The sequence below is a fragment of the Nicotiana tabacum genome, chromosome 19, assembly GCF_000715075.1.
Source record: "Nicotiana tabacum cultivar K326 chromosome 19, ASM71507v2, whole genome shotgun sequence".
NCBI lineage: Eukaryota > Viridiplantae > Streptophyta > Magnoliopsida > Solanales > Solanaceae > Nicotiana > Nicotiana tabacum.
The window spans coordinates 67,506,314-67,521,561 of NC_134098.1; the positions used below are offsets into that span (position 1 = coordinate 67,506,314).

General features: G+C 37.4%; 1 protein-coding gene across 1 annotated transcript; it reads left to right on the forward strand.

Annotated features, from left to right (window-relative positions):
• Nucleotides 1-208: 208 nt before the first annotated feature.
• On the forward strand, nucleotides 209-5,338 carry LOC107806419 (dnaJ protein ERDJ3B). Its single transcript, XM_016630574.2, has 10 exons — nucleotides 209-454; nucleotides 556-704; nucleotides 807-936; nucleotides 2,246-2,360; nucleotides 2,792-2,908; nucleotides 3,000-3,086; nucleotides 4,090-4,149; nucleotides 4,247-4,324; nucleotides 4,607-4,678; nucleotides 4,774-5,338. Exons 1-10 carry the CDS (start codon nucleotides 378-380, stop codon nucleotides 4,930-4,932), a joined length of 1,044 nt encoding a protein of 347 aa, XP_016486060.2. The 5' UTR covers nucleotides 209-377; the 3' UTR covers nucleotides 4,933-5,338.
• Nucleotides 5,339-15,248: the final 9,910 nt, after the last annotated feature.

The following is a 15,248-nucleotide window of genomic DNA, read 5'->3' on the forward strand; positions in this document are numbered from 1 at the left end:
CCCCAAATTCCATTCGTTTTGTCCATCAGATACGAAAAGAATTAGAATCAGAAAAGATGCATGAAAACACGTGGAATTATCCTATTGGCTAAAACATGTTGGAGTCCTCTCTTATTGGTCGCTATTCGCATGACCACGTCGCCGCAGTAAAGTCAGTCGTTGATTCAATATTCAAACGTTCGCCCCGTTCCGCGGTTCAATTTTCTTTAAGCTTTTGCAGTAACATAAAATCAAATTCAATTGATTATAAATTTCCAATTAGCTAACGTCTTCTGATATTCCAGATTGTTCTGGTACATCCAGTTTCTGAACCCTAGATTTCACAATTGTTGTAAGAAACATTTTTATTTCCTTTGATCTGTGTGCCAAACGAGATAATGGCGCATGGAAGATCAAAGTTAATCCTCTTGTTGTTGTGTTGTTTATCATACACTTTATCAATTGCCATTGCAGCGTGAGTATTTAATACTAGTACCACTCTATCTGTGTTTATGTTTTTGTGTAAAAATGTGATTTTCGTACTATTTCTTATGGAGTGTGTTTAATTCTTTTCAGGAAAAGTTACTATGATATATTGCAAGTTTCAAAAGGTGCTTCAGATGAACAGATTAAACGCGCTTATCGGAAGCTTGCGTTAAAGTATCACCCTGATAAAAACCAAGGAAATGAGGAGGCTAACAAGAAATTCGCTGAAATCAATAATGGTACGTTGCTTTTACTTTAATTGATTATTACTCATTAGGTGGGTTTTTTGGATATCAGTTTTGTGTAATTACTTATCTTCTTGGGGTATTTTCACTTTTCAGCTTATGAAGTGCTGTCGGACAGTGAAAAGAGGAATATATACGACAGGTATGGAGAAGAGGGTCTTAAACAACACGCTGCTAGCGGAGGAGGCAGAGGTGCTGGAATGAACATTCAAGACATATTTAGCCAGTATGTTCAGTTCCTATAGTTCCACTTTATCCTTCAATTTTTTTTCTGCGCTGTTGATATTCATTTTGCTCATTTACGAATTATATCCGTTCTTTGGTTGCATATTCTTGCTGGAATGAAATGGAACTGAATAGAGATACTCCCTATGGCGATATCTGATTGATTGATCGGATGGCTGTGATCGTTTTGTAATAATTGCGTAAAGCCACTGGATAGAAATAGGTATATGGTTGCACCTTTTAACTTAAAAAATGGCAAACCACTGATCTTGAGCTAGTTGTGGTAAAGGACTATCAAGTAGGCACATGGCCTGGTTATATAATTCTGGTTACAAGCATAAGCTTAGGCTATATCAGCGGCAGTTGTAGTTTTCAGTTTACCCATATACACAATCATAGTTGGTTCTCGTTATCTAGTCACCTTATTTTATTACATTGCGCTGCAAGGCTGCTATATGAATTTATCTCCCTTACATTTAGCTATCTAAAGAATTTATCCATTGTTTATGGGTTTTTGATATCTAATGATTGACCATTTTCCTGCAATATGGTTAAGGGTGTTGTAGTCTAACTGATGTTTAGATGCATTCAAACTTCTTATATGTTAGAAAAACAGGTCCCAATGTCTAATCTTTCAAATCAGTATTGTTGGTATTCTGGATCTTACTTTTGGTGAAAATTATATGTTTCTTTATCATGGCTTTTTTCTGTTGAATGCTTACCAGATACTCCCTAAGATACATTCTAGATACTCTAAAAAGATTCCAACATGAAATATTTAGATAGACACAGTAACCAGACTTTCACCAATTATGATGGTAAGAAGCTCCATAGACATACTTTCTATATGAAAGTACATTGTGCTGTGCTAAGTAAAATTTCCTACCATGATACTTTTTCTATGTTAAATATTTCGTAGTTGCATTGTTCGTGGTACTACGCTATGCTCTATTCATGTATGTCAGACATGTTTCTGTTAATCTTTCTAAGTTAGTTGCAAACATTGGCTTCACACGTATATTACATTTTAAGAGATAACTCTTATGTTCATTTATTTTTACTAGGTGATGATGCCCTCTCTGCCTTTATCTTTTCAGCTGGTTGGAAATGTTAGTAGTTGGTTCTGTTGCTTGCTTGTTAGAGAAGTACACCCTACATACACTTATTAGTGCCATGATTTTCGGATATTTCTTTCAAAGATATAATTCTCCTTAGTTTGTCTGGAAATAATTCTCCTTAGTTTATCTTATGATGATTAAATGTTTCGAATGTGCTATCTTTCTTGCTAACAAAATGAATAATCTCTGAAGGTTTTTTGGTGGGGGCTCAATGGAGGAGGAGGAAGAGAAGATTGTGAAAGGTGATGATGTAATTGTTGATTTGGATGCAACATTGGAAGACTTATACAATGGGGGCTCCTTGAAGGTGAATTACTGTGAACTAATCTGCACCTCTCTTGCTAAATACTCCTTGTCAAGTTGACATCATCGCCTCTCTACTACGGCAAAGGGTGCCACTATCTAGATCGTGGAAAAATAGATGTGCGGTTTCAGAAAGTTATATGAAGCTATCACATGCTTTCCATGTGTCTTCTTTTTCCATTTCACTCGGCAATGCACAGTAAAAGGATCTGAGCTTTCTACTGTAGTGGCAAAGGGGTTTCAAAATTAGTTTAGGTCATAATATTATATCCTAGAGTGTGACATTCTTGCATTTCTCGAATCAGTTTGTTTGAATTCCTGGCCACGCAACTGTCTAAACCTAGAATTTCTTTTCTGGTGATATCAACTGTCATAATTCTTCTACATGTTGTACTTATCAAGAAATTTTTCTTCTGTGTTTGGTGAAAAATACAGGTTTGGAGGGAGAAAAACATTTTAAAACCGGCACCGGGTAAGAGGCGGTGCAACTGCCGAAATGAGGTATATCATCGACAAATCGGTCCAGGAATGTTTCAGCAGATGACTGAGCAGGTATATCTTCGGTCCAAAGTTCTAGATGTCAATTTCAAGCTTTTTGGTGCAGCATCTAGATTATGTTAAACTCTGCAATTATGCTGTTTAGGTCTGTGACCAATGCCCCAACGTGAAGTTTGAAAGGGAGGGCTACCACATTACTGTGGATATTGAGAAAGGAATGCAAGATGGTCAGGTGAGCTTTCTTCTACATTTTTGACTTGCATGCTTGATGTTGTTTATTAAGCTACTTACACTCTTATTTGTTTGCAATGATCCCTTTTCTAATGTAGATGCTGAACATAAGCCTGTGTTTATGCATTTTGATGTACTTTCTTCCTTGTACCCTTTTCACTGCTAGTACTCTCAGGAGCTTCATTTGGCTAGCAGAATAATTTCGTTTTATATGTCCTTCTGGCCACTTAGATCAGTCTACCTGAACTGTTAAAGCCATTTACTCCCTCCGTTTCAATTTATGTGAACTCATTTGACTGGGCACGAAGTTTAAGAAAAGAGAGAAGACTTCTGAACTTGTGGTGTAAAATAAGGCACATGTATTTTGTGTGGCTATAAATCATTGCATAAAGGTAAATTATTTCCAAATAAGGAAAGGGGTCATTCTTTTTGGCACGGACTAAAAAGGAAATAGGTTCACATAAATTGAAACAGAGAAAGTACTATTTTTACTCTTAGTAAATAATAGCCTTTACTAGATGCTGATTTGAGGTGCACCTAGGTTCATCCAAGAACAGTCTGATGGTGGTTCATTTGAAAGCTAGGCTTGTCATGTGGTGCACTTTGATATGAATGTTATTTACAGTTTAGCATTTACAATTTATATCTTGTCTATGACATATTATCTTTCACCGTAAAGAAGCTTAATTCGTTGTTAGTTCCTTTCTTAATTTTCTGAATACAAGGAAACATTTCAAAATTTCTTTGGATCTATCGAACTTTTCTTGTTTAAAACTGTGAGCTAGTCATATCATGTGTATTCTTCTAACTCATTTCTCCTTTTTAAAGGGGCTAAATATTTGCGTGAACATTAGATCATAATGTTGAGGGGCATTCATTTTCTTTTTGCCTAGAAATGCTTTCTCTTCATGTCATGTCTTGTTAGACTTGATGCCGAAATGGCAGGAAACTGCTTCTGGTTGTGTTGTGTGTTTCTTAGTAAGAATAGAACATTCTTTTTACAGGAAGTGGTCTTTTATGAGGATGGTGAGCCTAAGATAGATGGTGAACCTGGAGACCTGAAGGTTAGACTTTGTTTCCATGCTGAACAATTGACTTATTTCGTCATGATGTATGCCTTGACTGTGACTTATATTGGTTCCTTTTCATACTTTGGGACAGTTCCGCATCCGCACAGCTCCTCATGACCAGTTCAAAAGGGAAGGAAACGACCTTCGCACCACTGTTACTATAACTCTGGTAACCTAGACATACTTCGTTTTACTTACCACAGTGCATTGCAATTAGCCCTTTTATTCACTTGGCGTAGAATTAAACATTTTAAGTTACCAAAAGATGAAGGTCGTTAAAGAAGAATTAAAGTAATGGATTGATGCTATACTGTTTAGAGAGATTGATATCCAGGAAACATGAATATAAATTCAACTAAACTGACGCCTGATACAGTGCTAGTAGGGACGGTAGTGCAAGCTCTTTGTTGGTATAATGGTGTTGTTAATTGATTCTTTTACTTCGATTCAGGTGCAAGCTCTGGTTGGTTTTGAGAAGACCATTAAACATCTCGATGATCATCTAGTGGATATTAGTTCAAAGGTATATTTTTTCATACATGTCTGACAGACTAACCAACCATACTTATCTGTTTGGCTATATGACCGTGTACTGAAATGATTATTGATATACCCTAGGGAATCACTAAACCAAAGGAAGTGAGAAAGTTTAAAGGCGAAGGGATGCCACTGCATTTTAGTGACAAGAAGGGTGATTTATATGTTAAATTTGAGGTTCTTTTCCCCACATCATTGACGGAGGACCAGAAGAAACAGATCAAGGAAATTCTTGGTTAAGATACCCCGTAATAGACTATTTCTTTGGTCTCCACTCTCCAGTGATGAAAATCCGTGCATCTGTTTGAAGCTGCACCATGCGTCTGACTTGCTATAACCTTCCAAGCTTTTGTGATCTTAACTTTCACGCCCTTCTATCGAATTCATTTTTCCTTTATCTTTTTTAGTATGGAGGTGCTCATTTGAGGTATAGAGTAGAAGGCCATTATATGTGTATCAAACAATGATTGTAGAGTAGATGGAAATATGTATAGGTGCTGCAATATTTTGAGGTCGTCTATTTTGTTAGGACGCTTGTCAGTAAGGACTACGGGTTTTAATCCCAGATGGTTTATGCAAATGACAAATGTAACGTCTTGTTATTCTTCTCTTCACCCCCACATAATGCAGACTCAGGTTGATATGCTAATATGCTGGGTTTACTCAAAATGTGAAATTTCAGGCCTCCAAAATACTGAATTAACCCAAATAGCCGCTCACCCAACTGCTTAAACTAAAAATAACACACAGATGTATAATATATGTATAATCAATATTAAATATGTGTGTAGTCATAAACAATCAGTGTATAATCTATCTATACCGGCTAATAAAAGTAAACATTGAATTTGGCCGACAATTTATGTAAAAATCCCTCCAAAATATAGATTTGAGTTTTGGGTAATAACACGCACCCAGCCCATCTGAAGAGTACCTTTGTGGACTTGGATTGCTTCACTTGTGCAGGCTAATGCACTTACTTGTACTTGGTGTTTGCGCCGAATATATAAATATAAGACATGTATTATACATATAAATACACTTTAATTTTTAATTATTAAGATTAAATTGCTTGATTTGGTGTAAATATTAGGTGTGGTTAAGTGTGGTAGGTTTATAGCCCGTTTGGCCAAGGTGGAAAAATCAGTTTTTTTTGGAAAGTGTTTTTTGGTGAGAAACAATTTGTGTTTAGCTAATTAATTTAAAAAGTACTTCTAAGTAGCAATTAGTGTTTGACCAAAGTTTTAAAAAGTGTTTCTAAGTGTATTTTTCTCAAAAGTGCTTATAAAAAAAGTGTTCTAGGAAGAAGCTACTTTTTTCTGCTTCTCCAAAATGCTTCTACTTCTCCTCATAAGCACTTTTTTTTCTCCTAAAAGCTTGGCCAAACACTTTAAATTTGAAAAAAAAAAAAAAAAAGTACTTTTGAACTTGGAGAAACTTGACCAAACGAACTATTAGTGAATACTTCAGCCGCTTGGATCCTTGTATTTGTTTCGAGGTTCCATTGTTGCTAAACCTGTCATATCAAGCCTCCCAATATACATGTTACCCATAATTTGGGATTTTGGGCCTCTGGGCCATGTGTTACCTAACACGATGAACGAAAGTAACACTGCAAATTCGATCTTTGAGAAAAATAATTCTAAAATAGATTTTTACTTATTTATACCACATTATAAACCTATTTACTACTGTTAGAGAGGTTATCACCTAATTACATTAGCATATACAATTTATCATTTATATACAAAATTTTATAAAGTACCATTAGAGAGGTGTCTCCACCCTCGCTTTCTTCCTTGTGGACTGCAAACTTCTCTTACCATTAAAAAGCACCATACTCTTATTATTCTAACTCAAATCAAGGCAACTATCCTCAAAGCAAAACAAAGATCAAACCTTTTTTTATCCAAATGCTAAATAACTAAATTAATTGTACTATATAAACAGAGAAGTTAGGACATTGCAATTAATTCCGTGCAATCCACTTTCTGTTTTTAAATTGTAACACTCAGTTTCTTGTACTCTATAGATTTGTTGGTTTAATTTCAGGATGCTAGCTTAATATCTCTAAGTAGATTTCTTTTAGTTTATTGAAATCAATAAACTAAATAGTATTCATGAGAATCGAGTAGATTGAATTGGGAACCTTGTTAATCCATTAAAAACTCAATTGATAGGCATTAAAAAGTTTTGAAGCTATGAATTCGAAAATTGATATTTGTTTGGATTGGGTGTAGTTAAAAATGATTGAGAATATTCTTTGGAGTTTATATCTAAATTTTGAGATAATTGGATGAGGATTCGAGGTGATTTTGATTAGAATTTCAGATTGAAACTCGAAGAAGAAGACTTAAACAAGTTATATATATTTTTATATTTCAGGTGTAGAAACGACATTCAAAATATATACAACTAACAGAATTGTATATAAGTTGTATATAAATTGTACATAAATTATAGTTTTTATCGGATTCTGTACAAAAAAATTGAATTTAAGTTGTAGATATATTGTAGATTTTGACCGAATTTGTATATATTTTGTAAAAAAAGTTAGTTACTTTCCGTAAATAGAAAAACTTAGACAAAACCGGATAAATAAGTTTAAAATCTCGTATATATACGAAAAAATCCCATTCTAAAACTACGCGACTTGTTTTTATCAATAGCAAGCTGAGTAATTATTAATTTGCCCCATTTAAGTGTTCCATTTACTCTTAAGATAGGAGCTGAAGTTCAATTAATAATAATAATAATAATAATAATAATAATAATAATAATAATAATAATACTAATAATAATAATAATAATAATAATAATAATAATAATAAAAACTACCTCATCTAATATGAAACGGAGCGAGTACATTTTTTATAAGAATAAAAAGAAAGAGCTGGAAAACATGAGAAATAAATTCTAATTTAGACACGATTTAAACACCAAGTCAAAATAAAAAAGTGTAACAATTAATTGAAGTTAAAAGCGTATTTATTTTTGAGGCAGGACAACTATTACAAGTACGCAGTATAGCGGAGGGTTGGAATTTCGAAGCTGACCTAGAAGCTAAACCTGCATTAGGGCTAGTTTGATGTCTTCTTATAGTACCTAGTATTAAAGTTCTTAGAATCTTTCTGTATGAAGTTTATCCTATCAAGTAAAATTTTAGTGTTTCTATTTTCACTTTTAAGCTCCGACTCCTATTTTAGCCGAAATGACTCTACAAACTTTTTAAATCTCATTTTATTTGAATCCCTAAAACATAGTGCAATGAAATCCAGCACTTAATAATTTTAATTTAATTCTCCACCAAGAAAAATGGCTTTTAGCGAAGGAAAATCCAGTCTTTATAAGTCAATAACGATCAAACAAAATTAGGTCGTCACCGGTCGCTAAAGGCTCCGTCGTTAAAAGTAAACGACCGGATTAGAATCCAGTCGTTAAATTTCTTTAACAACCAGAAAACTTTCCGTCGTTATTCTTATTTAGCGATCGGTGTTCCCTTCGCTAATACACATGTAACCATTTGATAATCTTGTTGTTAAAGAGTTTTAAAGACCAAATTTTCTTTCGCTGATGTGAAATTAAAATAAATATAATTACACCAATTTAAATTTTTCTATGTAGTTATCCAATAATAATCATTACCATATGTTTTCTCACACACATATATACATTTAACCACGCATCTAAAAATATATCCAATAATCAAATTCATACTCTATAAATTTCATTGTGCATTACAAAGAACTGAAGGATCACACTGTTTATAAACATACCCATCCAAATTGCATGACGCTACTTTTATCAACTCCTAAAAACAAACAGTAGAACTGTAGCATGATGTACAAATGACCACATCTTTAAATCACTGCTAACAGAACAAAAACTTTATTGTGCCTCAACTTGCTCCGCACATTCTTGAAGGATATGTTCTTCATACTTCAAGTTCTTGATTTGTTAAAAGAAGAAGTCCTGTCGCAGCCCAAAATCTACTATAGGTCGTGATGATACCCAACGTCGCCGTTAGGTAAGCCAACACTTAATTATTCATTTTATTATTTTTAAAATCATGAATCTTACTTGGATAGAGAGGTCAGTGCATTAAAATAAATCGTGGTTACGTATAGTTTCGTTAAAATAATATGTGAAAGTGTATCAATGTAAAACAATCCATAACAAATTCTAGAACACCCCCAAGACCCGATATTACAAATGCATGAGCATCTACTAGAAGGCACAATAACAATACAACATCTGTCTGGAATACAAGTTAAACAGGAAAAAAAAATGTAAATAACTCTGATGGAGACTCCGTATGCTGCGAATCGTAACATGGGATGCAGCTCACTGTAAAGTCCCCGCAACAGCTACGCCTTTACGCCCAAAAAACCACAAAAAATATATACCTGCACAATAAGTGCAGAAGTATAGTATGAGTATGTAAATCAACGCGTACCCACTAAGTATCTAGCCTAACCCCGGAGAAGTAGTGACGAGGGGTCGACATTGACACTTACTAGTGGTCCAATAAATCAAGTACAATAGAAAGTAAATAAGTATGAGGCATGGTAAATAAACAGTGTAAACAAATATAGGTACGTGGTACGATCCTCCTCTGAACAGTAAACACAAGCTCTCAATTATCTGTTACCTTCTCAACCGGAGTATACATATAAAATAGTCCCCACCAGATAGGTCGTCATAATTCAAATAAGGAAAACTCACGGATACATTGGCTTCTTTGTCAAATATTACACACGATTCTGTTGAGGCGAACGTCCCGATCCCATAAGAGTGTTTCATGAAGTTGCCGAGGCGAACGACCATATCCCATAAGAGTGCTTTATAGAAATGCCGAGGCGAACGACATGATCCCATAAGAATATGATACTGCCGAGGCACAAGGCCCGATCCCGTAAAAATAAGATACTGTCGAGGCGAACGGCCCAATCCCATAAGAACATGATACTGCCGAGGCGAACGACCCGATCCCATAAGAATATGATACTTAATTCTTCTGAGGCGAATAGCCCGATCCCATTAGAGTAAGAAGTTTTAACGGGTCCTTGACCCCCACTCACGAATATACGTGTGAGTTATGAAATTTAGGGAAGCTTTTCGATGAAAACGCACAACGGGAGAAATTCGTAGGGGAAAAACACAATTATTCCGCGACAAATCAAGTAGCTCTTCAAATCTCTATAATAGCGAGTCTGTCACTCTACGCAAGCCTAGTCCCAGATCGTAACGAGAAAAAAAGGAATTAAACATGCAAGGATAACTCAATTAGTACAATTAAAGCATGGCGTGAACCTAGGTCTACTCGGACATAATCAGGGATTCTAGCATATGCACGGACACTCGTCACCTCATACGTGCGCCGCTCCCACAACATGTAGCATATAACAAGAACAACACACACGAGGTAAATCCCCCCCCCCCCCCCAGGGTTAGACAAGAGACTTACCGCGCTTCGAAGTTCTATAACCGGCTACGACGCCTCTCTAACACCTCAAACCGATGCCCATCGATCCGAAACTAGTCAAACAATGTGCAAACCAATAAAAATATACTCTAATACTCATAATTAATCAATTTATAAAAATTCCAAACTCCGCTCGAAAAGTCAACAAAGTCAACCCTCGTGTCCACATGCCTAAATTCCAAAATTTTTTGAAGATAAATATTACTCATAACACCATGAACTCAAATATATAATTTATTCCTAATTCCATGTCCAATTTCGTGGTCAAAATCCAAAAATACGATTTCTAGGTTTTTCTTCAAAAATCCCACAAATTTTCAAAACTTTCATGTTAAATCCTTATAGTTACTTACCTTGCAATAGATGATGAAACTATTGCCTCCAAGACCTCCAAAAACCACCAAACCAAATAAAAATGTGAGAGAAATGGGCTAAGTCCCAAAATGAAGTCTTAATAACAACCTCAGATGTCGCATTTGCGACGCAGACAGTGTTGGTCGGGCTTCGCATTTGCGACGCCAACTTCACATTTGCAAACCAAATGAAAATGTGAGAGAAATGGGCTAAGTCCCGAAATGAAGTCTTAATAACAGCCTCAGATGTCGCATTTGCGACATGAGGCTCGCAAATGTGAAGTTGGCGTCGCAAAGGCGAAGCCCGACCAACATTGTCTGCGTCGCAAATGCGAGCTCAGTGACTTCGCAAACGTGACATTTTGTTCGCAAATGCGAACTCCCATGCCCCGGCCCATCTTCGCAAAAGCGAGAATGATCTCGCAAATGCGAGAACAGTGCACCAGAACCAGCAGAACCTCTACAAACTCCTCTGGAACGCGTCCAAAACTCATTCGAGCCCTTGGGGCTCCAAAGCAAACATCCACACAAGTCTAAAAATATAACGCAAACTTGCTAACACGATCAAAATAACAAAATATCTTCTAGAATCATGAATCGGACGCCAAAACGCATAAAAATCACATTGAACTTCAAGAACTTCTAGAATTGCAACCAATCGTCCGAACAACATCAAATTAACTCCGAATGATACCAAATTTTGTAGACAAGTTCCAAATGACGAAACGGACCTATTCCAAGTCCCAAACCCAAAATCCGAACCCGGTAGCTTTAAAGTCAACTATGGTCAAACTTAGGAAAAATTCCAAACTTTCAAACATTCAAATTTCGACGAACGCGTCCGATTCATACTTAAACATCCCGGAATGACGCCAAACTTTACGCACAAGTCAAAATTCACGATGCGAACCTATTCCAAGTCTCGGAACCCAAAATGGACATCGATAACACCAAAATTTACTTCAAATCAATCTTAAAAAATTCTTAAACTTTTGAAACACAACTTTCCATATTAAGCGTCGAAATGCTCCCCGACCACCCGATACTCAACCCGAACATACGCCCAAGTCCGAAATCATCATTTGAATCTATTGGAACCTTCAAATCCTGATTTTGAGGTCGTTTACTCAAAAGTCAAACCTTAATCAACTCTTCCAACTTAAAGCTTCCAAATTGAGAATTTTCCTTCCGAAACAATTCCGAACTTCCCGAAATTCAATTCCGATCACACGTACAAGTCATAATGCATAAAGGGAAGCTACTCAAGGCCTCAAACCACCAGGCGCCGCGCTAGAGCTCAAAATGACCGATCGGGTTGTTACATTCTCCCCCACTTAAACAGACGTTCGTCCTCGAACGTGCCAAGAACTATTCCGAAGTTGACCAAAAATCATTGTTTAAACACCTCGTGCGCATATCCGTGCCACCACCACCCACGTGAGCCCATTAGCTCGAACCAGACTAGAGATCCTCCCTTTATTCAGCCAACAAGGCTTAGGACTAAATTCCAACATCCGGAATTCTCTACCAAGCCTGATTCTAACATACGAACACCGTAACAGTCTCCACCCACTGTACCAAATATGATTATGCATCCATACTGAGATCACACAATGTACCGCACGTTTCGTATGTTCATAATAACATCCTCCGACTACATTAGCTGTAAATTCATGAACCAGATGCCCGTAGTATACATCATAACACACATAGCCCGGTCTCAACCCTCACAACACTGCAACGATGAAAGAGATACGCAGGAACTCATAACCACCCGACAAATCAATATCTCATGGAGTTTTCCCCGTTTGACAAGAACCATTACCCCATTCTGAACTGAATAGTGACATCTTCTCTTTAGTATACTTTACATAAATCTGATCGCACTAATTTCAGGTCCAATATCCTCGTCTCACCTAGTACAAGCTGCTCAGGAAATAATCCACCTCAAACACTGACTAAAATCTCATATGACGCCATCGATGCGTCAACAAGCTACAACTCGAATATGACACATAAGGAAAAATGAACTATGGCAAAGAACTACCTAGCCCCCATAACGAATAAAACGGCCAACAAATGCAATGAAACTTTCTCGGAGACGAGAAACAAGACGAATAAAACAAGTATAGGGAACCGTACTCAACATCTCATTATTGCGGCATGCAACCCGACCCACACATGATATCGTTGCGGCATACAACATGATCCAAAAATCATACTTGTGGCAATGTGCCACCCGATCCACACATAATAATTAATAAGGAAATACCCATCGAGCCATAATGCTCATACTTACGAAATGCCCGAATATCGACCACAATCACGCCAATTGCGTAAATACAACCCTGGGGAGACGGATAGTGCCACGCGCTACAAAAACTCAAGCACCGCTAAGGTGCAATAATGACAAGCTACACAGGACCACAACCAAAGGAATAGAGCACCTCTCAGTCATAACCTCTCCCGCTAGCGACAACACCAAAATCTCCATACCTGATTTCAATGTCTAACAATCAAATGACTAACACATCACACTTGAACGATCTTCCCATGGGATATACTCCCACGACCTTCCTTACCAGGTAGTAAAATCTAAACATTAATGTCCATCGACCATGCCATTTCCATAGTGCTAGACAAGCATCAGCATTTCAACACCCAATACTTCTTCCACAAAACAGACCATCCTCAAACTGCCCGAAAATAATGCCAGCATACTCCGAACACCTTAAACATTCCCCCTCTCCTCCGAACTCGTGACATTCTTATCAAAATCGAACCGCAACCTTGTTCCTCAGCTTTCAATCTCCATATCGCTCACTGCACCCATCATGCCGCTACGCGAGAGTCCAAGAATTTTATCAGAATCCCCTGAACCACAAGTAGAATAAATACTTCATCAGTTAGAACCCCCTTTCACTCCACTTATTTCAGAAGAATAATTGCAACACACAACTAAATTCCCATAATCACAAAAAATCAAACCTCTAGTGGTAGTCTAAACTACCATAACTCTTCCAAAATCTATTTACACATAACAGAACCATCAGAATCAAATACCTCCAAATCAATCAAATTATGGAGGCTGCCAATCGCGCACATGCAACCACAAATTACATTTATAGTCTTACCACACCGAAGGAACCGATCATTTCCTTAACCATGCCGATCCAAACCACTACTAGGCTGACTCACCTTCTTCCGATTTCTCCTTGACTTGCCTTCAAAATCAATACCTCTATTCAATCATATAACGGATCCCAATCAACACTCATCCCGAGCGACACAAATCGCGAGACCATGTCATTTCAATACCCATAAGCCATCTCATACCCTCCTAGTGTACTCCATAGTATCTCTAACTGATGCACCTGCGCTGATTAGATCTTCTGGAAATCTAAAGTTGTTTATCCCGCTTCTCTAACACCGCACCGCATACCCAATGATAACATTGAATACTCCAAATACCTTTCACACTCTGCTGCAAAACCTAGTCTTCAGCCACATAACGAACCCGAAAATCCTTATGCACCACACCTCAAATCTTGAATCCACTATCACCATTATTGAGAGTCACTCATGTTAAATCCAATCCCGATTATTTAACCAAATAACTAGTGCTTCGTTAGAACATGAGCACTCCCATAAAGCAACCAGATGAATCCTTTTCCTTGCCCATCACATCCACAGAAGCATAACTTCTGAGTTATCCCAACACTTGCACACGAATCAATAAAGCGAAATGTAACACATACACATCAAATTTCCTTATCCAAAATTTCTTGTCCTCTTGGTCATAACTAATTCACCAATGCGCCGATAACCATAAACTATATAGGCACACAACCACGTGGCTTACCCATAGACGGTGGGCTCCCCCACTTAGCCTTATATTACAAGCACATAGATCCAGACCCCACAACGACCTCTTCTTCCCAGTTGGACTCCACACCGTTGCTCAACCCAATTTCTCATAAGTTCTTGTTGGACTAATCATAACACATCCCGAATTATTTGCCATAATTGTACACTCGACCTCCTAACCGTCGTACCATCTTCTTCAAGCGATACAAGCTCACCTCACAGTACATTCATCCCAGGTTGGGCAGAAAGCAGAATTCTTCGTAGGAACCTCATCAAAATCACGCAAGAGCTAACCCGCTCATAGGAGATAGCCCATCTGTGTACCCTTATCTCGACCTCTTCTAACTTCATGGATATAGTTGCATCCATCATGAAATCAACTAACCTCCCTGAATCCACACTTATCCGCCATCCATAAGAATCCCTTCATCCATTAACACCACCCGAAGGTTCAACAACGTGTTTGAAACTCGAAGCTGTAACTCAACCAAGACAATGATCGAATACTTCCCCTTTTCCTACATTCCAATCATGCCCTTCTCGTCACGTTCAAAATTCCCAAGCATAGAAACCGCCTTAGAGATCATCTCCCTCGAACCATCAACACTGGAAACGCCGGTCCGATTCTGAAGTTGCAACGCACAACCATTTCTTATAACTTCCTCTTAGGCTCCATCTCACAACACCGTGCCCAGAGGCAATCAAATGAAGACCAACATGCCGATGAGCCTCAATGCATTCAATCAAGGACGGCGACACCACAATATTAAAAAGAATTCCACCAAATTCAAAATATCAAATCTCAACCGTAGGCAACATCAACACTGGGCTAAAATATCAGAACACCCCTC

Excerpts from the sequence above, each read along its gene's own strand:
- LOC107806419 (XM_016630574.2), top strand. The coding sequence starts at position 378 with ATGGCGCATGGAAGATCAAAGTTAATCCTCTTGTTGTTGTGTTGTTTA. Across the intron at positions 2,361-2,791 it reads ACAATGGGGGCTCCTTGAAG|GTTTGGAGGGAGAAAAACAT; the intron begins GTGAATTACTGT and ends TGAAAAATACAG. Across the intron at positions 4,325-4,606 it reads CCACTGTTACTATAACTCTG|GTGCAAGCTCTGGTTGGTTT; the intron begins GTAACCTAGACA and ends ACTTCGATTCAG.